The 26,689-nt window shown below is 41.3% G+C and overlaps 1 protein-coding gene across 1 annotated transcript in view; it reads left to right on the top strand.

Moving 5' to 3' along the window:
- The window catches only part of adamts3 (ADAM metallopeptidase with thrombospondin type 1 motif, 3), a 149,907-nt gene that overhangs the window by 80,566 nt on the left and 42,652 nt on the right, over nt 1–26,689 (top strand). Inside the window, exons 8-13 of the mRNA XM_080892892.1 lie at nt 2,391–2,496; nt 16,258–16,401; nt 18,691–18,823; nt 23,519–23,632; nt 24,010–24,155; nt 25,489–25,664. Coding sequence (XP_080749018.1) covers nt 2,391–2,496; nt 16,258–16,401; nt 18,691–18,823; nt 23,519–23,632; nt 24,010–24,155; nt 25,489–25,664 — 819 coding nt within the window. The remainder of the gene's footprint in view (nt 1–2,390; nt 2,497–16,257; nt 16,402–18,690; nt 18,824–23,518; nt 23,633–24,009; nt 24,156–25,488; nt 25,665–26,689) is intronic.

Raw genomic sequence — 26,689 nt, 5'->3', positions numbered from 1 at the left:
ACAAACATTGCTGCTCTAATGCTGGGCTCACACTGTGCGATTTTTGGCCCATTTTGAGCCGATTTTTGAGTCGTGCGACCGATTTGGTGATCAGCCCGATTTTGGCCTTCATCGTGCGTCGTGTAGTATACGTGGGGTAACGAGAAGCGATTAACACCTCACGACCAGCTCCCGATCATCAATCGCTCGTGAGGGTGTCACCGCAGCTGCTCACGCGCAAACACGTAAACGTCGGTGAAAAAGACGGAGCAGCACAGCTGTGCAGCGTGTGATCTGGACACAAGCGATGGAGGCACAACTTGTAGAACTTTGGAAAGCTCATCCGAGCCTTTTCGATGTGGCATCACAAAATTATCACGACCACAACAACCGTGAAAATAGTTGGATTTACACTGCTGCTCAATCACAGCTGCCTGATCATGTTTTTCATTAGCAATTTAGCAAAGTTGATGTGGTGGTGTGTCTGTGTGAGTGAAAGACAGAGAGAGCGAGCGACAGATTTTCTGTTATAACCTTCATTTTATGGACGCACAGTGTGCCGTCCGAGACTTGCACCGCAGTGTCGGCGTTTGTTTCCCTGTTGGCCATGCTTGTTGTTGTGATCATCGGTTGTCTTCCGGTATTTTCTCCGTAAGCGACCTTTCCTCAACCAATGAGATGAGCGGTAATCTGACTTGTCATACTCAAATTGTCATAAGTGTGCTGTCAGCTCATTGGTCACAAAGCAGGAGAGGGGCTGGGAATTATGTTTTCAAACAAAGTGTTAATTCCATTAAGTTATAGACTACTTTTGATTCTCACTGTATTACGGGACAAAGTGCGTCCCTTATTAGCTCAATACGGGACTCGTACTTTTGTTTCGAAATACGGGACGATTCCGTTTTTTAAGGGACGGTTGGCAACCCTACCTGTATCTGATTGAGGAATCACTCATCTTTGGAAAAGAGAGTTTATTACAGAGAAATGGCTCTTTCCAAAATAAAAGCTATACTATCCGCTTCTTCTGGGCTATATTCTCAGCAGCATAAGGAGAATCATGTGCTAACAGCTGTCTAAATGACTCGGCTAAAGTTAGTAGCATGCTTGCTTTTTTTTGTCTGCTTCCACTTGTCTTTGCACTAGGATGATGTCGGTGTAAATGTGCAGTCATATTCGTTGTGTTCCCACTAGTGCTTTCAGGTTAATCTCGTTGAAATGACCTTAACGCCACAACACGGCAAATCTCCGTTAACGAGCTACCGCCGATTGCTCCGTGCATGGGGCTAGACGGCCAACACGTTAACGAGCTAACTGCGCTAGCACACTAGTTCACACCAATGTAATTGAGCATTGCATGGCACATCCAACATACTGTTTTACTTTAGTCCATGACTCGCTTACCTTCAGGGTCATACGTCACATGAAAACCAAAATAATTCCAAACGCCAGAACTGAATGAGGGTGGGGGAGGTCCATGTTGCAAGCAGAGCTTAACTTCTGTCTCGCTAGCTTGCCCTGCGCTCTTCCTTCTGACGATGCTGTCTGTGTTGAGCGCTCAGTGGATCTGCGCTGGACAGTGCAGCCTAGGCGGAGTAGTCGAACACAGATTCACTGAGCGCTCAACACAGACAGCATCGTCAGAAGGAAAATTGATAAAATAAATTACAAATGTTGTATTGTTCGATACATATACGTACCGAACCGAAAGCACTGTATCGAACGGTTCAATATCGATACGAATATCGTTGCACCCCTAGTGGCAACACGTATCACTGATGTGCACACGTGACACACGTGACACGTTTAAACGTAGAGATGGGCCGAGATGCATACAGATCTGTCCTACATAAAGTATCCCTCCTCTGTATGTAAATGGCTCTACGTCTCACTCGAGCCCTCAGCACAGCATCATTTGTTGCACATATTTGTCACTTGTGGTCTGATAATGTCCATCCGTCTGTGCTTAATCACCGCACTGCTCCTTGGTTTGTGGTCAGCAGTCGAGATCTTGGATGATGTCGTTGTAGCTAAAACAAACTGCAGTTATAAAGTGAAAAGATTACAGATGAAAACATGTTTTGTTATTGTAGGAACTATGAAGATGACTCAGCATAATAAAGAAATGTTCATTGATAATATTTTTATTGTTCTCTTCTGGCAGATAATGCACAGTTAACTTTTTAAACATTACTTTTTGTTTTTGGTTATAAGATTAGCATTTCATCCTCACACAAAATTAGTTTTATTTCATAGAATAAATTTCCATTTTTAACTTGTTTAATTTTTTTTAATATACTTTTCCACACAACATTTTCCCCTGACGCCTTTCATTGAGATGCGAGGAGACGTTTTGTTTTCAGCGTCCTCATCTTTGTATTTGTTGTGGTAACATTCATCGTTTCTCCCGGCAGGTTACGCTCCGGTCACAGGAATGTGCCACCCAGTCCGGAGCTGCACCCTGAACCACGAAGACGGCTTCTCCTCCGCCTTTGTTGTGGCTCATGAGACCGGACACGTGTGAGTTCCTCGTTTTCATCTTTGGACAAAATGCCAGAGGTTGTTTACTAAGCATGTGTCCATGAACTCAGCCCTTGTTCATTATCTTCTCCTTTTCTCCACATTTCCTGCAACATATGAAATAAGGATAAACAAACTCACATCAGCTGGAAGCATTAAAAAGTTATTAAAACCTGCCGTTCTCTGAAAGGCAGAATTAAGCACATATTGAGTAAATGCACAATAACAGACTGCACAGTGGATAAGCTGCGTTTAGCTTCATGTTGCTGGGCAACAAATTAAACTGGCTGGCTGAGTGTGGTTTGCTCATTAACGTGACACAGTGAGGGCCGTTTGGTTGGTGTGTCCAAATCACCTGGAATAGCTGCTTTGAAAAGTGGCGTTAATTTTATCGTAGCATCAATAAAGATTTTTTTTTGTCTGTGTAAACAAACCGACCAATCAAATGAAGCTGTAGCGCTGTAATGAAATCTCTGCACATTTCCAAATGTCCAAACTCTGAGTGTGGAGTTTAAAAACAAATGTAAAAAAATAGAGAAAGAAACTCACAACGTGGTCGTTTTTGTAATTAATACTAAAATTATATATTGTGTGTGTGTGAGGGAGTGCATGCACATGCATATGCGTGTTTGTGGCTTCCAGAACAGTTGGTGTCTTACATGTAAGGTGTTTATGGGAGATTTGTAAATTGTAGCTACAGAAAATAGCCAAGGTCGCACCATCCCTGATGGCTCCTGTGCTGCTGAATGATAAATACTGATGAAAAGAAGTGGTGGGAAAAGATATTCTGGAAAAAGAAAAAAAGAAGGGCTGAAACAAAAGTCCTGTGGCGAATATCAAATTGGTCTTTATAATTTGTCATTTGTACACTGTTAAGGTTCAAAATTGAGGAGGGAGAGTACAAACCACTCTTGGTCCAGAAGGTCTTTGGTCAAACAATGATTTTAATGAACACACGTGTGGGAAGACACTCTGTACGCAGACAGCCAGTAGTCCTCGACTTAATCAAAGCATGAACAGATATTTTATAGCATCAGGGTTTGTTTACTGACGCCCCTTCATGCGTCACCGGTACATTTTATACATAGATCAGATCAACATCAGAATGACTTTTCACCTAGAAAATCATCTTCTATTTTCATGGCTTGGTACTTTCCGTTCTTATCTTAAAATGAATTGTTCCTCTTTCTTGCCGAGACAACAAGGACGGTTCCTCTAAATAAATTTAACTAATGTGTGTGTATGTGTTGACCTCACATGCTCTTTGTGTCACCTCTTCACCTACTGTCTGTGTCTCGTCCTCAAATGCTCCTCAAAATAACCTGCACTTAGACTCTGCTTTCGGTTTCAGTTCTGCAAAAGGCACACTCTGCAAACCTGCAACTTCCTGTCAGCCTGCAACTTAGTCTCTCTGAAAGACACACACTGTTTAAACATCTGAATGCAATATAAACTCCAGATTATATTATTAATGCAATGGTAATGATGACAATTATTTAACAATAGCAGTAAAATAATTTCCCTGCTCCACACTCCCTCTCTCGACCTCTGGAACACCAGAGGTCGCAATACATTGTGTCCTCGCTCAGACCCTCTCTGGTGGTCTCGGACCTCGAGATCTCCAGGATCCTCGTCCCTCCTGTGGTCGCCGAGATCTTCTGCAAAGGAAACAAAACACCTTTTCCTGCACCTCCCTAACTTATCCTATCTGGGACTCTTTAATCAAAAGCCTGATCCTAATTATCTTCTTAACTTATTGACTTATATGTATATATATTCTTCAACGTTACTCATCCCTTTAAACTCTTTAAGCCCTGCTTTCACGTCCGGTTGCTCGCTCTATTTTTCCCTTATCTGATCATCAACATCCTGTGCACAAATTGTCGCTGCTGCAAGTTCCTCTACTCCAAAAGAAAACAACCACTTTAATCAATTAAGTTTAAGCATATAAGCAATTACTCCTGTATACATTTCATCATAGCTAAATGCTGCCTTGAAACAATTCCTATGTGTTAACTTCATTTTGGTATAGCCTTTTTATTTCATTTTGCTCCTTTTAATGTAACCATACCTTCTAATTCTAGTTTATCAGACTTAACCAAAATATATGCTTTCCTTCCTCTTTGGTCCTTCTTTAAGTTCAGTCAAAAAGCTAAATGAATTTGAGGCCTTTTGCCTGGAATCAATACTGTCATGTGTGTTTCTTAACTCTGTGTCTGTAAGCGTGTGCAATCCTTCATGAACTCATATTATCCTCACAGTAGATTGGCTAATCATAGCGCTAGCCAAAGGCTCGTGACCCTCCAGAGACAAATTTGAGCCACAACTCCTTTAAAAGCACAAAATGCAATATGTATAAAAATCATTTCTATTTATAAGCTCCCCCTTTATCCTAAAAATACCTCCTATGTAATATCTGTATGTGTAAGCCTACATTATAACCACTACTTCTAGAAATCAAAAAGAAATCAAAGCTGTTCTACCCCTTCAACCCTCACTAATTTTCCCTCTAAGAATTTATTCACAGCTTTGAAAAACCGGCATTGTATCTTCTAAACAGGATTCAGTTCTGTCATGGTCCTGGGCCATGTTGGCCCAGTATTCTTGGTTCCTTGTATTTTCGCTCCTTATTTAGGCCAGGTTTTCTGAGGTGTCCTGTTGTGGTGTTCCCTAAGTGTTTTTCCCTTTGTGACTCTTACCCCCTTGTGCCCCTCTGTCTATTTATGAGCTCTCGTCTCTCTTTGTGTTTATTCCATGTTTCCCCCAGCCTGTTATGTCTGTGTTCTCCCCGTGCTTTCTCTCCTCCTGTCTGAACCTCTGTGTACTTCCTGTTTTACTTTGACAGTCTCTCGTCAGTATGCGTAATGTTGTGTTCACTCCTGCCCTGTCTCGTTATGTTTATCAGTGTCACCTGTGTTCCCCACCTGTGTGTAATCTCCCTGTGTTCTCTGTGTGTATTTACCCGGACCTCCCTGCCTCCTCGTTTCTGGTTTGTGTTGTTAGCTTACCCAGTTTAGGTTTCCGGTTTCTTGTTTTTCCACCAGTGCTGTTTTGTGCCCACCGTTGTAAATAAATATTCACCTGCACCAGAGCTGCCGCCTTTTGGGTCCTTTTCTACAACTCCACACGGCTTGCCTCGCAAACCGTGACAAGTTCACTTTTAATCCTTTAACCTTAACTTAAAAATAACAGTTTCAGTTTTACCATATCCAAATGATCAAAAACCCAAAAGGTCCTGAAATGATCCTAAATTATTAAACAATTAAATTAATAAACCCTAAACCCCCCTTTATCTTGATACATTTCATGTGTCAAGATACTATACAAAACTTAAAAATGCTCAGTTTCCCCACTCATGATCCAATCTATGTCATAAAAATAAACTTAAAACAGAACAGTTATCAGTCATGTGTTTCTTCAATTAATGGTAACTGAGTTACATCAAAAAATATTTCCCCTTTGGCATTTGGCATTCTCCCAACAATATACTATAATCCCATAATCTAACCCCAGTCAACAAAACAAAACAGAAATTTTCTCTGGTAAAAACAAATTGTTTGTCCACATTAATTCATCCTCACTCACATTCAGTCACACATTCACTCACATGCAGTCACACCATGTATTTGCTGATAGTGGAGCTTCCCGCGTCAGATTCTCCACCCTCAGCAAAATGAGCTCAGTCATTTTTTATTTTCCATAGGAAAATATTTCTTTATGCTTTTGGACTGGATTGACTCGCATAAAATCCTTTTTACAGGGACTTACGACCTGAATTGTCCCCAGGTAGCTTTTTCCTCAGCCAATTGTAATCTGGAAAGCCGCCTTATATTTGCTCTTCCCGAGAATTTTCAGCGCCGTTATTCACTGTTGCAGGCCTGCTTAAAACAGAAATGAAAAAATAGAGCTGATTGTTAGCTCATAAAAACAAAACAAAATCACCTGACAGGTTTTCTTAAAGTGCACTGTTACAAAATAATGGGCCCCTCCCAGACATGTCCATGTTTCCTAAAACTCCCTCTATTAAAAACAAAAACACCAACCCAAACCTAACTGACAAAATCAACCCATCACCACAACAACCTTAAACACACAAGTCTTGCCACCACATAATTTCACCTCCTCAATACACCGAAAGTCTCATTAAAACCACACAATTTGCACACAAAAATCACCCCCTTTAACATACTTAAATTCAGCATAAAACCCCCTTGCGACAACGTATAATCACTAAACTATAAACTATTTCCTACCCAAATCTATACTTCTCTTGTCTGCCATGCTTCCTCGTCTGAAAGTCACTTCCTCAGTCACACACACACACACACACACACACACACACACACACACACACACACACACACACACACACACACACACACACAGGAAGTTCCTTCGTCACCACTCACTCCAACTAATTTGCATACTGAGTCATCTCTCAATGAGTTGCTGTAACAACAGAAACATATGTTTAAACATCACCAACTCATTAAATCATTTTATTTCTTCCAACAGTGATCACTAGTGTTGATCACTCAGTACGAGAGCACTCCTAAGTCACTCTTTTAAAACTACTTTAATCACTTTTTGTTTTCATAACTCACTCCCTTTGTCATATGGCTTCTTATATTCCTCAATTACAAACTCAAATGCATTTTATTAAACATTCACACCATTGTATCATTCATACAAAATAGCAAGCTGTTCTTCATTGCATATGTTTGTGTTCTTAGCCAGGTTTAATCAGTGTCTATGCATTAAACTCCATGAGCTTGTCTTGTCTTTATAAGGTTAATGCATTTTCTGTTTGTGTGTGTGAATTTGCATATGTTGCTTTTGCAGTGTGTCAGACTCCTTCATAATTTTGCCTTTAAACAGTCAATTTTCTCCTCCCCAAATTTACTAACCCAAATTCTGATTTCCTACCTTAAATAGCAGCATTCCTTGTCCTCAGCCAGAAGGTAGGGCTCCACTTGCCACTTACCCCCTCTGCCTCAGCCCAGCGGCTTTACCCGTCAGGTCCCGTCTTCTTACTGAAGCCGAGTAATCGTGACTGTGCCTGCCTTAGGTTGTCCCAGGGTTTCGAGGTGGGATCTTACCCGTCATGGGCTATCCAGCCTTCCATACTCGCCTGATACGGGGCCCAAGTGGGCAGGGGAGGGAACACACTGGCTCTGGAAATTAAAGGAGTGTAAGCTGCTTCCTTCATTGCATCTTATATTAAACTATCTCACTTCTGACTCCTTCCTAGAATAATTTCACATATGGCACTTTGTGTATGTGTGTTTTCTATTCATTAATGTAATTGTCAGTTATTTTCTCTCTTCATTTTACCTTCTTTTGTTTGTTTGTGACGTTCTACTTTAGTTCTACTAAACCTTGATGTAAAAACAATACTCCCTTATTTCACGCACACACTCTGCATTTTGCCTACGCACACACTTCTCTCTCAGACTTCCTCTGTTCACACACCACCTTGCACTCACTCTACTATCAACTTTCATAGTGTTATTATTATTTAGTATTTTGTACACCTCACACAGAATCATTCAAATCGAGTACTCACAGCATTCACATCACAACCTTCAACTTTCACTTTCAATCCTGCAAGACGCAGAGATGGACATCTCCTTCACCTAACATAAAACTAAATTACCATATCAACATACAATTACTGAAATTCAAACTCAAATACACCGTCTGTTTTAATAAAGTCAAAGAGTAAACAGGTGTACCAAGTGTATGTACTTATGTGTTTTAAACTGAAAGAAAAAGAAACTCAAACTCTTATAACATCACTCATGCCTTTCTCAAATTAAAAACACTTTCAAACTTTAAAACCTCCTACTTTACATCACCAAAGAAATACCTCTCACACCTTTATTCATCATGTCAAAGCTTTCTCCATTTTGCACAGCCTGCCACATGTTTAACAAAAAAATCGCTGCCCGAGAAGGCTCCCACATATCAAGGTGGTCGTTCTCACAAATTTCCAGCAGACCCTCAAATAAACAAAAACAACGACCCAGGCAGGCTTCCAGTTCAGCCTCCTCAATTTCTATGCACACCGAAAACTCATGGGGAGATTCTTCTGTCTCCCCGTGTCCTACACAATTCACCTCCAAATGATCCCCTACAATTGAAATTTCAGTGTGGAATGACGCAGAGATTAACATTCCCTTATTTATTTACTATATGTAACCTGAATTTTTCTCTCTCTTATCAAATAACAAAGGTTATCTTTAAAATTTGTTATTGAACTACTAATTAAGTTGCTTTTTATGGTATCAATGGTAAACTACCCCTAAAAAGTCCACTTCATTGCGTGTTCATTGAGTTACTTCTATTAAGGCTATTTAACAAGTTCAATTTACACATATTCATTAATCTGTCACGCTTATTAGTGGCTCATGGTTACTTAAAACCTATGTCTGACTTGACCACAGAGTTAGAGCATCATTCAATCCTCTCAGGATGACCACTCCACTTACTCTGCATCCAGTCAGCTCATTAATTAACAACACTTTCAGACTGTAACCCTTTTATTTTTTGTTTATGCCTTCAAATCCACCTTAAATCTTCTTACCTAAACGTTGGTTTTAAACACAAACAATTCTTATATTCTATTTTGAAACGCTGTCACCATTCATATATTTACAATGTTATCATTTACTAAGCCAGCATTTTAATCGCAGACATTTATCCACATTTGCAAACAATAGTTATAGGGCTGAATAATCACACAAAACCGAAAGCATAGTCCTCTCATGCGCTCTGCATCAGCTGCCTCATTTGCATGCACACACACTCTCCATCTAAAAATGGCAGCAGGCAGTCAGTGCATTACTGACTCGACACACAGAGATCTCTCACACCAAATTTTCTTATTCTATATTACAACGACGTCTTATATTTACAACCACTGTCAGATCTGCCAGCTTTAGCGCCTACACAATTTTAGACAAATTTAAAATAACCGCCCAGCGGATAAACTCCCTGAGTTTTTTGCGACCAATTAACCAGTATCAAGACTTTAACTGTTTCTGGCCTCATTTCTAAAATCCCTAAATCAATTTAAAAGCGTCAACCAACCCAAACTTTGAAGTTTTAGGTTAAAGTTACACGCCCGAAGTCCAACTTCTTCTGACCAAAAAAGCGCAGGTACCGTTCCAAACGGTAAGGAGACTCTAACTCCTAGCTTAATTCCAGGATGCCCTGTACCCCACAGTTAAGCCAAACTGAACTAACCCTGTTCGCCGACAGGTCAATGTCGCGCGTCCACGACAAGGAGGGAGCGTAACCTCCGGGCTCTGCGCTTCCTAGAACCCCCTCGGTTCCGTTCTAAAATAATTTATAATACTTTGAAACAACAATCAACACCCAAAACAAGTGTATAACTGAGGCAGGTGCAGCCTAGTGGTCAATGGAGACTCCAACTCACAAAATGACCGCTCAGGTCCACTCTTATGACCAAATTTGGACTCTAACCAACAAAATAACCAATTCCCTACCAAACTACTTGAGACTCTAACTCAATTTCTTTGGGACTTCAACCCAGTATTTAAACTTTTCTTATCAGACTCTTAACTACTTTCATTTCTTCTTAGCAGAACTCTAACTGCATCAACTCATGAAATTTTCATCAAAATCAAAACAGACATCCACCAGTAACTTTAGTGAGTAGACTTAAATTTTATCATGTCCAATTTGGCACACTTTGGAAATAATTCAACAGGTAGTGCCTTACCTTTTGGATAAGCCGGCTTATGCCCACTCACTTCGACCACTGGAATTCATGTCTGCCCGTCAGACCACCTCAGAGACCACCAAATTTCTCCATCTAAACCTCCAATCCTCCCTCCTCAACCACCGGACGAAGCCCCCAAATGAAGCCACAATCTTTTCTGAAACCCTAAACAAGTCACTTTTCTTTGTGATGCCTGAACCGAACAGAAGGTGAATATGAAGGTGAAAAGTCTGAGAAAGAGAGAAAACAGGCATCTCAACCTCATATGTTACTGTTGAAAACTGCATGGCCCACCCACCTGTCAGCTAATGTAGAAATGCATTAGCCCATACTACCCTTCAGCAATGAGGAACGACCCCCCCTGAATGATAACTGTCTGCTACAGGCAGAGGAAACATTCAAACTCACCAACAACACCGACTCTGCACACACAGGAAACACTCCTCTGCAGCTTAAACATGCTTTCTTCCTGTAGTCTGCCGTTAAACAAGAGACATCTGAAACACAGTCTCTTGAATGTGTGAAGCCTAAACCTTCGGGTTAATATGCGCTGTAGTTTAATCCATGTGATATAGTCAGAGTTGAAGTCTTCACATGAGAGGTTGCAGTGCGGTGAAACTTGGACTACAGTGTGAAACAGAACACTGAGCAGGCTAATTTTCCACTTTCCTGCTCTTTCAAGCTGTTTCCACGTCTCCTGTGGAGCTTTTGTTGCGAGTTCTGAAATTTGAAATAAACGCAGCGGGAGAGACTGTCAACAAAGAGCAAATATTTGTCTGCCAGCTGGGTACAGAAACTGGTTCTGGAGTGGACTGAGTCCAGTTGGACAGGATAGAAAAAAGACGGTAGATTTAAGAGATTATCAGAAACGCTCAGAGCGATATATCAGTATTGTTGAAAAGCATCAGGTGATTTTTACAGATGAAGCAGTCATGAGACGGGAGTTTGAAATGATCAATAACAAAGGTACATGATGCGGGTTTTGTTTGAACATATTAAGAATGAAAGGGAGACTGGATTATAGCGTGGAGAACGGAGGTATTCAGCAGGAACAGAAGCTTTTTGAAACCCAGCGGAGATGGCGAGGGTCCTTCACAATGAGATGTCCCAGGGCACAGCATGAAATCTTCCGACTGTGCAAACGAAGCAGGCCTAGTGAGCAGGGATGTCCGGGGATCGATAGATGCTCTGAGAAAATAAAACAGATTAAAGCAGTGTGGAAACCAGCAGCTGTGCAGTACACACCCACAGCTTTCTGGTTCTGAGAGAAGAGCCTAGAGGGCAAATACTGAGGTATTTAATTTACCGTCAAAGATTAATTCCCAATGGAGGGAAAAAATCAATTTAAACATGCTGAAAGCATCTGGAGCTGAAGAGAAGGGAACAGCAGCACGAGGCAGAGGCAGGATGATGGTGATCGCTGCTTTTTAAGCCCTACAGACTGTGCAAGGATCGGTTTAGTCCTGAGATATATCACAGATATGCACATATCAATTAGGGGAAGATTTTTAAAAGCCTTTATAGACGGAGAAATGGTTTCAGCAATCGAGAGCTCCTTCAATGTTGATGTGGGCAGGAGAGGAGTGTTGAATGACAACCTTAAACCTTTGCTCACAAACTGTGAATTTATAGAAGTAAAGTACTTAAGCTTCTGAATGAACAAGTTTATATGTTGGCAGTATTTTAAAGTTGGTGCCTTGCTGCAGAAACCCAGGACCACCGGGGTGGTGGGTTTGAATCCACCATCTGTCCGTCGTTTCTGTGCATCGTCTGCACCTTCTTCCAGTGTCTGCGTGGCTTCTGTCCTGCACTCTGGCTAACAGCTAAACATGCAGTTAGTGGACTCAGGTTAATTGGTGATTCTAAATTAGTTTTAGGTTTTGTGTCTCTCTGTGAGCGCTGTGGCAGAAACAGGAACCTGCCCAGGGTGCACCCCACCTCTCGCCTTATTGATCTGTGTGTGAGCATTGCTGCAGCAGTCCTTCCAATACACCTTCATAGTTGGAGCCTGGCTGTAGCTCAGGAGGTGGAGCAGGTCATTTACTAATTGGAAGGTTTGCGGTTTGGTCCCTGGCTTATCCAGGCTGGATGCCAGAGTATTCTTGGACAACATACTAACCTCAATGTGAACGTTACAAAAAAATCACTTAGGCAGACAAAGCTGAGGAAAAAGTGCTCGTATAATGTCCGAGGGCTGAGGTAGAGCAGAGACGCACTATATAAGAATCAGTCCATTTACCATCAACACGCTGCTCTACTTTTAAAGTGGCCAGTGAGCTGTGGCCGTCCACTCTGAGCACCTCTGAAGGACATGCTTCATGTAATTAGAGGTGTGGAAACAGACTGGGCTCATTGAACATGCGCTCAGTTACAGTAAATGCTGGGCTTCATTATATCCTGCCTCCTCACTTCAGCTTCCATTCTGTGGCCCCGAACGACCTTAAAGTAGAAGGAACCCAAGAACATGAACTCAATTTATTTTAATTAACCTGTTTCCATAGTTCAGATGTCATGTACAGTAGTAGAGACATCGATGTTTCCAGCACCATTGGAGGTTTTTAGAAATGAAGCCTATTAGAATGCACACCCAGTATATCCTGCCACATCGAGTTTTTCCAGTAAAGTTTAGGCCAAGATCCTCAGAGGATGTTGCTGCGAAATAAGAAAGTAAGCATCAAGTCAAGTTTCTTAAAAAGGCGGGTGTGTTGCCGTCGACGATTACATCAGTCAGACTCAGTCTGCACATTGTGTTAAAATGAGACTGAGCGCATACGTCTGCTGCAACTCTGTCATTAACCTGTGCAAGATCCTGTGTGACGTGAGCTGTAGGTGACGAGCACACCGCTGTGCCTCTTCCCACACCTTTCCAATGACAATTTCTGCATCCTTTCAACACTAAACAATGCGGCAATCATTACCGCTTCCCTCAGCGGCTGACCATGTGAACAGGGTCACTGTGCAACAACTTCTGTCACTTTTGCATCTGCAAACAAGTGCTGCACCACGAATGCTTTGAGAGTGAGCGATTGTAACAGAGTTTGCGTCATTGCCTGCACATGTATTCGGTGCAAAAGAGGGGCAGTGTTATGCAGAGATCATCACCCGGCGTTCAGGTCTGACCATTTAACTTCATTTGGTGTCAGGCGGGACAATAACGTACAGCATCATGATGTAAACGCAGCTACAGCTTTCAGTGAGTTGAATAAAATAGTAAACATGTGCCGTTCAGCTTCCAGCTACTAAATATCAGCTTTTGAGTTTAGTATTTTTTTATTTTGACACCTAGTTTCCAACTGCTGATGAAGAATGTGTGAAGTAAGCTCTGAAGAAGAACATATTTTCATCTCTAGTGACAGCTCTGTGTTAGGTGCTCTTTCTAACACCCTGAACAGGATTTTAGGATTCATCTACAGTTACAAAAAATGGACTCTATATACTTTTATTTCCAGTTGTCGTTGTCTCCCTCCTGTTTTCTGCCTCCTGCTGCACTGAAATAAAATTTTGCATTTAAAAGTTGCCCATAGATGGAAGGGTTGATTCCTGAGAGTTTCCGATCTAACCTGCCTGAATCATTGCTGATTTGCTCTGATCTGTTTGCCTCTTTGGTTTGATTTGTCTGAGACGGTGTGAAAGCTTTTCACTCGGAGTCTGACGCAAACCAAACAGCAGGAAATGTGGTTTTCAGTGTGGCTGCAGTCAGCTGTGTGAAGGCAAAGCAGACCATCACTGTCTGATGATGGATGTTTCACTTTAGCTAGAAGTCATAAAATGAACATTTCCTTCAGCTGTAAATGAACCTATCATGTGTATGTTAGGATGCTCACACGGTACCTGGGTTTATTTCTATTCTCTCTTAAAAAGAATTTCCACGATCTCCAAGTGTAACACATACTGATTTCCATTCATGGATCTAATACGGGACAGCTGCCAAAATCCATGTGCAAAAAAAACTAATCCAACAAACCCCTGCTCCAAAAAAGAGCTCAAAGAAAAGTACTTTCACAAAAAGACTGCACTGAAGTACAAGACTGAACACCACCAGTGGGAGTCCTGTCTCCTCTGATTAAAGGGAGAAACTAAAGCAGCAGGCCACGCCATCACTCGGTAAAGTTATCTGCGGTCACGGGATGAATGTAACAGACTCATCTAAACAGTAAGGACACAGGATTCAGCAGGTTCATTAGCACCAAGCATTATTTGCTTTGTACATATTATTTATGGAGTATGCTGTTTCTAGCGTTTGTGTTGGGTGGTTAGGTGGAGGTCATGGTGGTGCTGACATTTCCAGATGATCATCACAGAATTCTGACAGTGTGACACTGTCAGTTTGTTTCCATCTTTGAAAAGACCGAATCAGCTGATCCTCTCTCACTGTGTGAGCTGGGACCATCATTCTGGAGCCATGACCAAAGGAAGTCACATGTAACATACAATCAGCTGAAACCCGTTAAAGACACCAGGCTCTGTGCTCTATGCAAAACTACACGTGTAAAAATAAGCAATGGCATGTGATCATGTGATTTTTTTTTTTTTTTTTAAAGCATTCATACTTACAAAAACATATCTCATCAGTTATGGTGGGCGTTACTGTGAACACTGAAGAAGCAGGTCTGTCTGATTTGGAACGTTTGAACTTGACTGGATTAAAGTACTAACACTCCTGCTATGTCAGATAAAAGTAAAAAGCTAAAAGCATGACTACGTTTGAAAGAATCATCGTTAATAGGATATTTTAAAGTCATGTGAGACGGTGGAGATGATAATAAAGATGTTGACACTGCAGCATTGCTGTGAATGTAAATGCGTCTGTAAGATGCCTCAGTTTCAGCAGATTTAAAGTACAATTCGCAAAAGCCGTGTGAATCTTTATTGTTTGGTTTGCTGTTAAAGGTTATTTTATAGCTCTGACTAGGGCTGCCACAAACGATTATTTTGATAGTCGACTAGTCACAGATTATTTTTGCGATTAGTCGACTAATCAGATCATCGTCCATTGGACGTAAAACGACAGCTTATTGCACCAGCAGCATCTGCTCTTATATAACTATCATTAGCTTACAGCTTGAAGTGTTTAAGCTATGTGCTAACTAAAAATAAAGACAAGATGATAGTTTATTAAATTTTAATGAAGTTTGCAGATTGTTTCGGTGAAGTTTAATAAACTCCTTGCTATCTAAAATATAACAGGACACCGGAGTATATTCTGAGCATCTCACACTTCTGATAATCAGCTGTCTGCTTGACATTTATTCAGCTGTGTAAAAACTATAACTTTGATCTCAGCCAAACCGATTTACTCAGGAACAAATAAAATACTAAAAAAAGCCAAACAATAACATTTTTAAGTTATCTAAGTGACTCATATATCATGTTTAACCTGAGTAGCGAAAGACAGCGGTGGGTCTCGGGGCACTAGTGAGCCTAGCCCCCGGCTCGCTATCGAGCTAGTGGGTAACAGACGTCTCCGAAAACGTCGGAGCGCTTTTGAAAATATGTGGTGTCTTGATAAACTGAGCAGATATTTGAGGTTTACACAGCTACATTCTCGCCTGAACATATGTTAAACGTTTATTTTGTGACCCAGAAAGAATAATAAGAGTAATATTAAAACTAGCTAGCTGCTGCCATTGTTGGAAACTGCGCTATGAATTCTGGGACACTGCTGCTTCTTCTTCTTCGGGGTTTAACGGCAGCTGGCATCCTTGTACATGCAGTGCTGCCATCTTCTGTTTCAGTCCGTTATTACACTCTTAAATCCTGCTACTTATTCCTGCGTCTTTTGGGATCTTACAAAGCTTCAAACGACGCGTCGACTATTAAATCAGTCGTCGACGATTTTGATAGTCGACTAATCGTGACTAGTCGACTAATCGTGGCAGCCCTAGCTCTGACCTTTCCACTTGTTTTATGAATTGAAGTTGTAAAAAATAATGAAATCCTTGTCGTCGAGGTTTATCTTGTATTGCTGTTCTGCTGTTTTGTAATTTATGGTTTGTCTCTGCCTGTGAGAGCAGGTTGGGCATGGAGCACGATGGCCAAGGCAACCGCTGTGGGGACGAAACGGCGATGGGAAGCGTGATGGCCCCACTGGTGCAGGCGGCCTTCCATCGATACCACTGGTCAATGTGCAGCGGGCAGGAGCTGAAGCGATACATCCAGTGAGTTCATAAACCTGCACAGTACTCCGCATGGGTGCTGACAATCACGACTCCAGAGCTCCACCTGGGATGCGTAAAAAAAAAAAAAAAAAAGAATAAATCACAAAATATAAGAGTTAAGTTAAAATTGGGAAATGTTTTATTAAAAGCTTTATTAAACAACAGCCTCCTCAGCTACACACATTTGCTCAGAGATTTTGGGGTGGATGAGTAAATAAATTCTCAGTAAGACCCGACAGTCGGATGCTGGAGCAGTGGGGTCAGACGCAGTTGTGATGTCCTGCAGCACAGACGGATGGATGGGAACGCCACCAAAATTAGGAGAATGAGTTTGGCACATCTTAATGTTCCTCCATAATTTTGACTCTTGGAAACGTATAAAGGAGACAAGCAGGCTGTTTGTTGGCGGTGCAGTGTCAGAAACGTCAAATCAATCACAGCCCAGTGAGCAAATTGCATTTTACAGCTCAGTAGCCAAACTATAAAGAGCTACATGGTTGCTCTATCTGCCCCATATTTCATACTCTGTTTGTCCTCAGCATGCATTCATCTTATTTAGTGTTGTCTACACTCACAACAACAGTAACGTCAGTGTATGTTATATCATAAGATAGAAAACCAGCAAGAAATATATGAAGAGGAAGCCAACGATCTGTGAGCAAGCACAACAAATCCTGTTTTAGAGTCAGAACAGGCAGGCTGAAGGTAATAACAGAATAATTAACCTAATTCATGCAGTGTGACAGAGAGGAGACCCCAGAAATTCCCCTAAAGCACCCCAATCTGTTGAGACACTTTATATTTAAAATATCTTATTATTTACAGCCAAGTGCCAACATGATGAAAATGTCTGGCTCCGCCCACCAGAATAAATTGTCTTCTTTATGCTTCGTGTGTGTCGTCTGGTGTCCTGCTAATAACCGTATAACGTGTTAACCCGAGGACGTCTGAGCTTTGACACCAGCGTTGTTGGCCTGTGTTCAGTTCATAGACATGGATTTTTCTTCTTCTCTCTGTAACTGACAGGCAAAGCAGAAAATTATTGACAGAGCCTCAAAGAGGATGACAGTGGCAGCGAGCAATCAATCACCAAACAGTACCGCGATTTTTTTTCTGGCTTTTATTATGAAAGGTGCCTTTGTTGACAAAAATCAATGTATAGCAGGAAAAAGTTTCTGCGTTATCTCAATATGAAGACTTTGTGAGGCAGCTGCTGAGAAGAAATTTAATGAGAAGTTTAAAAATCATTCCACATTTTCAAAAGGCACATATGCCTGCTCTGTCTCTGCGCCGGGTTTAGCTGTGCCCCGTGAAAAAACAAACAGCCAGGCTGGGGTTTACTGCAGCTGAGCCGCTTCTCACCACCTGGCTCTGTCGTTAAATTAGGAAGTATGTGCATAAATCTCAGTGGGAAAACAAGCAGTTTCTGGATTTCTCTGATAGCTTTGTGCTGCATTCAGGTAAAATCAGAATGGTCAAAAGTTAAGAAATATCAGAGGGGCGTATTTAGCCTTTTAGCTTTCCTTTGGGTTCGTTTCTTAATCATTTGCTTAATAATTAGATTTTGCACTGACGTCGATGGAGGGATTAAATGTCTCAGTTGATAATAGATTCCCAAGGTCAAAATATAATTATTCTTTAATGAAACTGAAAGTTTCTGTTAAAGTCCTTTCTTTAACTTTACTCTAATGTGTTACTTTGTAATAACAAACCACACGCAGCGTATAACAGCATTTATAGCATCTGCAAACAGCAGAGCAACAAGTCGTTTCTCTTGTTATATTGAGCAGGTTTAACTAGTGTTCATGCAACAGTTTGAGTTGCTGCAGGGCCTTTAAATTCAATCACCCATTAAGCAGTAACTCCCACAGTGAACAAACAGAATGAAGTCAAAACTATTAAACTAATTAACAAATGAAAACAACACTTCCGGTTATGCTAAAACATCAACGTAACAGAGACTTGAGTTATATGGATCATTTGTTGGACTGATGGTTTTATCTGCAGAGGGCTGATGATTGCAGGGAAAAGCTGCAGTGAGGGGGTTTGATGCCTTTGCTCTGCTGGGTGGTTTGGGTTCACTTAGAGTGAATTAATTCGTGACAGCAAATAAGTAAAAATTATGCGACGGCTTGTGGCCACATCTAGGAGAGGGTGTGGCCTCAGGCTTTCCAGGTACAGATGCCCTTTCAAATAAAGAGCTCTAGTTTGTGTCAATAAACCTTTTTGGCCCTGTGAACTTTGTTTGGCTTGTTCAGAGTGAAAACATGAACCTTCATGTCCTCACAGCACGTATGATTGTCTCCTGGATGACCCCTTCAAACATGACTGGCCGGAGATTCCTGAACTTCCTGGCATCAACTACTCGATGGATGAGCAGTGTCGATTTGACTTCGGGGTCGGCTACAAGATCTGCACTTCCGTGAGTAAAAGATAAAAAAATATGTAATCAATAGCAGAAACCAGCTAAAATATATTCTGTGGTCTGTTGAAGAAGTTATTTCTTTAGACTCTTGGGATGAGCGAGCAGGGACTTTCAGTGAGGTTTCTGCAGAAAGCTGTGCTGATCACAGCCTCCAGAGGAAACTGACTTTGAAATCTCAGACGATCAGAAACCGTCTGCAGGTTATCGAGCGCTTCAAACAGAAGCCTGCTCGTTTAACCTCAATCACACCTGTGATTCCCCAGACCTCTGCAGATGGCAGGGTGATCACCGTTGTCCCTGTTTACCGTCATCTGTTTCCAGCAGGTCAGAGATGCTCAAATAACAGATAAAAATGAGCTTTTCCAGTTGTTAATTTTGTGAATACCGCGCTAATAAAAATACAGATATGCTCAGTATGAGCTGTTGAATCTTAAGCTTTGAGTGTTTGCAAGATTTTGTTTTATTTATTTTTTTACTTACAACAAAAGTGAGTTTTAAAAAGTCAGAAATGCAGCAGCCTGATGAGAGGCAGACGTAACGATGTTGATCATGTGTCGCAGAAAGTGTCACGCTGTACTCAAAAAAGCTTTAAACTTGCAGAAGACGACTTATTATTTTGGGAGCTGTAGGAACAGAATGAGAGTCTGAGGATTGGGCGTCTGGCTACGATCGTCGATCGATATCTGGGGTCCTGACTTTACACTGAGGTTGGCATTTCTTTGAAAGCATTTCGAAAGTCAACAGAGTCCCGGTGATGCAGTCCTATTATCGCTGAAGGCTGCATTGTTTGATTTCAGCTTAAAAAGGAGGCCCGGCTGCTCTGTCTGAGGTTTAATAGGTTGTAGCTGACAGTTTTCGATGCCCTTTGTTCTCTACAAAGATCAATTTTTGGTTCTTATTTTCTGCTTTGTAATTATTTGTTCATTTCACGAGATGATACACTGCTAAGAGGAGACGCTGTATGCCGTTTTAAAATTTCCTTCCTCTTCATCATCTTATTAAAAAATTATCAGATGATCACTTCTGCTGTTTATGAAAGTCTGCAGCTACACGCAGCGCTACAGAGCACTTCAGCAGTTTTCATCTCATTATTTCGAGTTTCCAGCCCGAGCTCTGTCTGTGTGTGTGTGTGCGTGTGCGTGTGTGTGTGTGTGTGTGTGTGTGTGTGTGTCTAGAATACATGCCGAGATCTCTGATCAGCAAACTGAACATTTCCTCTCCAGCATCAGATGGCAGATAGACATGGTTTGTGACTAGATGTGCACCTAATGCAGCATTTGGTGACTGTAGAGCAAAAGATTCCCTGTAGATGTGAGACCACGGCCACAGCTAAGTGTTTAAATAGTGAACTTACTGAGTGTAACTTCCTGTTTGCTCTAAGTACAAAATGTAAACTGCTTGATTCAGGTTTGCCATTAATGTCTGTGCTCTGCTTCAAATCTAATAAAAGGCCTGTTAAAGTGCTTAGATGAAATTAATCTAAACCGACATTTACATCATGGAGGTTTAATTTATTACAGTGCTCGCGGTTTTACAGACAGCAGGGATGTGCCCACCGAGAGCAGGTTGCTCATATACCGAGACTGCTTCCTTTGTAGTCATGCTAATCTAATCTAATGCTCATCTAAATGATGAAAAACAGCTAAAAATGTATTTAAAACACTTAAAAACATCACCGGCTATTTAAATTTGACACAACTCGTTTCACATTACCTAGAAGAGAGAGACCTCGCTCTGAGAGCACAGAGTGTCTTCGGCTCGTGTTCAGGTTGATATGACCTGTACTGTTGCCCTGTTGTTTATGAGGGGCAGCCAATCAGAGGACTTTAAAGAAAGGCTCGTTTTCAGACAGAGGATGAAGCAAGGCCCAGTGTGGGATAAAGATCATTTTAAACTACAGATCATGCAAAGCTGCTCTAGTATTATCCAATAATAAAACGCTGTGAGCCAAGTAGTAACTTTTTTTTACATCTCATGTTCCAGAATTATTTCCAGTGTCAGCTTGGTGTAAAATCAAGCAAACATTTCTGCTTCATCTACACTGAGAAGTAAACTTTTTCCACTTTAAAGTTTCCTGTGTTGTGTTTTAGTGCTGACGTAGGACAATTGTCTAATTTAAGTACGACTGTGCAATGACAGCAAAGACTCAAGTTCAACCTAACAAAAGTCTACGCTGTTACCTACGAGATGTTTACAGCCTGCAGCTGTTAAAAAAGCAGAAGAAATCCAGAAGTGAAGAGATTCAAGACACGCTCTGTTGATCAGCCTCTTTAAAACCTCCGTTGGTTCAGGTTTGTTTGCTATGATGTTAACTCTTCCACAAAAGCTGGATGCTAGCACAGATGATTGTTTTAGCATCGCAAATGAGCAAATCACAAATTAGGCGTGTCATTGCCCAGCTGAGCAGATTACAGCTGTTACTGCTTACTGGGCCATTCTGAAGTACTGTTTAGATCAAGTGGCCGGTTTAATTCCTGCATGCTTATCTACATCTATTAAGGCCACGTTAGCTTTACACCCACATTTCTGGGTCACAGGATTTGCCTGTAGGTGGACCTGACCTGCATTTTGCCCCAGTTTTGCCTTTTTAACCGAACATCAGAGAGGTTCGGCCAGCGAAGGCAGGCTGCTCTGTTGGGTCTCAAAAACAATAATTTTTACAAAGAAGGGCTGAACAATATGGAGATTAAAAAAAAAAAGATTTATCAAGGTAATACTACATGCACCCCGTATACATGTATACACCATGTTTTCTATGCTTTTGATGCTTCTTTTTAGTTTTAGCTTTTTTCCATCAAACAAAAGCATCAGGAAAGCTGTAAAAGAAAAACATGAAGTGGTAGAGTTACCCTGAGTTTGCTTTAGCCTGAGAGTTTGATTTATAGATGTCTTACTCTGCCTGTGCTCGCAGTGCAGACAGATAAATGTGTAACAGACAACAACACAGTCCTTTAGAGACAGCTGATTATCGACCTGTCAGACCAAAAACAGTCCCGCAGTTTATGGCTGTCGCGCTCACCGTTGCTGTAATTTAACTTCCACAAAGAATCGGACAGAAAGTTAGTGAAGCTGTTAGATGTTAGAATAATAGAATCCCAAATGAACTTTAAAATAAAAGACACAACTTCTTGTGTGTCTTCCTTACTCTGACCAGGAACAAAAGACATGTGATGAGCGACCTTACTAACAAAACCAAAAGGAATCAGGCCTGAAGAAGTCAATGTACTGTCAAAATGTCATCCTGATGTGGAATGGAAGAAGGAATAAGAGCGAGATGGCAACATGGAGGTGTTATTTTTGCTCCTTTGTGCAGAATAATACCCGAGCGCTTTCAAAGAATTTATGATGTTTTTCTGTCTCCTGATGATTGCCTCATAAAGGAGGGAAAGGCAGTTCAGTTGGAGGCTGATAATGTTACATAAGGTTGCAAGAAAAAGCTAAATTATTGCCTCGGTTTTGTTTAAAAATCCATCTCTGTCCAGGTTAAACTGTTTGCCCACTAATTCTGCTGTTTCATAGAAATGCTCTTCTGCATCAGGTCACGACTGCAGAGAATATCTGGCTTCCATTTACCTGCCCGGTCGTTGTTCTTGAATGCAGATGATTAAAAACAGAAAATCAGATAATTCAGAGATGGTTTTCTGAGACTCGTTAAACTACTCACAAAGGGAACAGGCTGTCCCTCCAGGTAATTGTGTTTATGCTGCTGCAAACAAAGCACCGGCAACAGAGATGTGGCCGCAGCAGACATGTTCAGAAAGGCTTATTAACCTCTGCAGATGTCCCAGTTTTATCAGTGGTGCTCTCAAGTACTGCTAACGAGGCGGACGGGGGAACTAGTTCCCAATCCAGGTGAACTTAATAAGAAGATGGCTTCACACAGACATTAATGTCGTACCAGTAACTGCTTTGGATGAGGGCAAGACAGTGGAAACCAGTTTCTTTTAGAAGCAACAGATGATGACACAAACATGGTGAAAAATAACGAGCGTGTTAATATTTGGGAGATACTTGTTAGCACGTAGCACACATTATAAACTGTGTATTGTCTGGAGATCAACAGCCAAAAACAACCAAAAGCTTCTTGCGTCACACATTTATCTGCAGACGTGAAGGAAGCTGTTTGACTGTCAGACACTCAAAGATGTACCAGTGACGTCTGCTCTTGAACTGTCGCACAGTCTCTTGTCATTGAGATGTTTTGGGCAGCTTAACTGTCGCTTTTTAAGTTATCTCGAATTAATCTGATTGTCTGCTTAGATCCCTCAGAAATGTTCGACCACCTTACGTGACGAGGAACTTAATAAAAAGCCGTTATCAAAGAAGCCCACTCAGCCCTCTCTGGTAGATAAAGAGAAGTGAGAACGACAAATACCTACATACAGTTTTAGAGTGTCTCCCTCTTTTATCAGACAACTTTCATCGTTACTTTTGTGCTGTGGGTGATTATGTTCATTTCTTTTGCACCTTAGTTTATCAAGGACTCTTGGATATTGGATATAACACAAATTCTTGTCTTATATGAAAAGAAAGTCTGACAGATACTCATTCCTTTGCTATTTTTAAGTGACCATATTCTGCTCACTCAGTTAGGCAACACAATGAGCAGCTGAGTTATCCTGCAGCTATATTTTTACCTATAGTGTGCCATGTTTTCAGTTGCCTTAACGTTTTTTGCTGTCTGTGTTCCAGTTTCGCACATTTGACCCGTGTAAACAGCTGTGGTGCAGCCACCCAGACAACCCCTACTTCTGTAAAACCAAGAAAGGGCCACCTCTCGATGGGACCGAGTGTGCACCTGGAAAAGTGAGTTTGTCTATTAGACCTACATACAATAAATCATGACCAACACTATAAGGGCACCACCAGGAAAAAAGCCGGTGGATGGTGGAGATGGTTCGTGCAGTGCTCAGATGTTGTTGTCGCAGCTTCTAGCTGGACTCCACATTATCACGCACTATTTTTCAGTGTGCATGGTAATCCAGTAGCATTAGGAGGATTACTGCAACATTTAAAATATCTCTGATGACGTCATCACTTCACAGGACGAGCAACTGTGGTAACCATGGAAATCTTGACATTCCTGCCCACATCCTTCTGGCTAAAAAGTTTAGCATTTAGACAGGTGACCTTTTCTGCTGGCTTACTCTCCCCGTCTCTCTTTGCCTTCTCATCTCATGTAGTGGTGCTACAAAGGTCACTGCATGTGGAAAAACCCTAATCAGGTCAAGCAAGATGGTGCCTGGGGCTCCTGGAGCAAATATGGTTCCTGCTCACGCTCCTGTGGAACTGGAGTTCGATTACGGACCCGTCAGTGCGCCAACCCTGCGTAAGTGGACAAGCATTGATTAGATTCAGGGCGGCATCAAGAATAATAGAAATAGTAAAGTATTTGAACAATGACGTGACTTTTGTCCTGGCTGCCTCCTCCCTGAGCCACCTTCTGCTGGAGGTTTCTTCCTGTTAAAAAGGAGTTTTTCCTTCCCACTGTCACCAAGTACTTACTCAAGGGGGGAGGGTTTCCTCTACACTACTGTAGGTTCTTTACCTTACATATCAAGCACCTTGAGGTGACTGCTGGTGTGATTTGGTGCTATATAAATAAAATTGAACTTTCATAATCTTCCCATTTAAATCACCGCTGTAGACACTTAATTACTTTTTATTAAACGCCTGAATTAAAGGTAAAGTCTTCATTTCAGTTATATCCTGATTCTTTGATTTAGAATCCACTGTGGTGGGGTACACAGAGGAAATTATCCACAGAAAAGTGTCATTGTTCAAATATGATGAATGATTATCATACTTGAATAATAATGGATTAAAAGAGACGGTTTTACTTGACCGTGGAATATTGTGCTTCGTACTGTCTTAATGATCACTTTCCAATGACACAAACTAACACTGATAACTTTTGTGACAGACCTCCAGTATTTGTGAGTCATGTGAGTCTTTAAGTAGCTTCCTAAACCCAAAGGAATGCTCCTCTGGAGAAAGTCACCTGTTCTCTTTTTGGCCGTCTCAGCGGTAAATTAAAGTCTGTATAAGGACAGGAAACAGGGATGCACTGGTTTAGTCCTGAGGCAACCAAAAATCTGCCTGCTAGCTGGTGTAAAGCTCATTAATTTATATATATGCTGTTTTTCAGGGCTGCCAGATATTAAAGCAGCTTACAGCAGCGTTCTCCTGTCTCTTCGTAGGTTTTAGTCAAAGGAAGTCAAAGCATTGTGAAAATGACTTTATATAAAGTTTAACACTAAGCGATCAGTTACCAGACTCTATGTTCAGCCTCATATTGCTGTGTAGAACTTCAAGTTTGGAAAACCTTTTGTGTAAAATCATCCGTGGTATTCGTACGGCTTCTCCTTCTTAAATCCTTTTCAAAGGCAAGTATTTGTCATTTCAACAAAACTCAGGAGGCTTGATTTAAATAATCAACTCCCATTAAATGAATAACTGTAATGTAAATAGTATTACTGCCCTGAAATGACGCTCCACCTGCAAACCAGCCGTAACAGCTGAGAATCATTTTTAGCCAAATGTGCGGGTGGATTTTACACAACAAAAGCCGTGGAGGAGGATTTGTTTCCACTTTTCAAAGTTTATAAGAAGTCTTCACTGTCTGATCGGCGCCTCTGATGTTCATCCATTTCGTTGCCCAGCCCATCGAACGGCGGCCAGGACTGCCCAGGAGTAAACTACGAGTACCAGTTGTGCAACGCAGATGACTGTCCCAGGCACTTTGAAGATTTCAGAGCTCAGCAGTGCCAGCTCCGCAACTCCCACTTTGAATTCCAAAATGCCAAACACCACTGGCTGCCCTACGAGCATCCTGATGGTAAGTCAGAAAAATGTCAACAGATTGTTTTGCTCAGGCCTGAGGCTGCTTTGCTGCTTCTTTTATGCCCCAAAAAGAACAATGAAAGCAGACGAGGGCAGGAGATCTGAACTCAGACACAGCTGAAAAAAACATATAGCGAAGACAGGAACGCAGCCAGCCCGTCACCACGCTGGCCACACTCCTTTGTGCAAAGGCAATGTTTGTGTTGTGTCCTCTGTCATATTTTTCTTTTGTATTCTCTCCGTTCTGCTTTTTCCCGTCCTTGTGTAGTCTTCCATCCCTCTGCTGGGATGAACAATTTAAACCCGTTCAACCTTCAAGCTTTCCCTCTTTGCAAACGTAATGGATCACCTGTGCAATTACAAAACTCTGGGCAGGGGTTTGGAAAGTCAGTCATGTAGAAAATAAGTAGGAAGCACACTGAGAAACTGCAGGAAGGTGAGAAATTAAAATCCGATCACGGCCTTCAGTGGAAGGCAGAGAGCTTTTTATGATGTCTGCGGTGCGATTTGACTGTTGGGTGCTGATGTTTTCATGCATGTTCTTGTTATTTATGTTCAGATTTTGTCTGAACAGGTTTTTCTGGTGGTTTTTGTTCATTTTAAAAACACATTTTTAAAAAGAACAGAATGAAAAAAACCAATATTGACAGATTTTTAAAATATGAATTAATAGTTTAAAAAAAGATCAGTTGCAACATATTTTTGCAGATGTATATTCTTTTTTTTGGAAGTGCAATAGTTTTGCATTTGAGACGAGAACTAATCACCACACTGCAGATAACCAGCCTGCCTTTGACTAAATGAAAGGACAGAAGCATTCAGAGGTTTTCTGTCATTTTTTACATACGATCCAGTTTTTTCGGAGCCTTCAGGTTGTTTTGTTTTCCTTTTTGTTATTTTTCTCATAAAGAGACAGTGCTCATCATGTAAATGTGCCAGAATCAGTCACAAAGGCAAATTTGCTTTGGCAGTCAGAGGAAGTTGATGGCTCATCCAAACATTGAAAGAAAATCTTCATAA

This window comes from Rhamphochromis sp. 'chilingali' (genome assembly GCF_963969265.1).
Source record: "Rhamphochromis sp. 'chilingali' genome assembly, chromosome: 10".
NCBI lineage: Eukaryota > Metazoa > Chordata > Actinopteri > Cichliformes > Cichlidae > Rhamphochromis > Rhamphochromis sp. 'chilingali'.
Note: the sequence above shows the minus strand (reverse complement) of the source record. Positions and strands in the feature narration are given on the sequence as shown.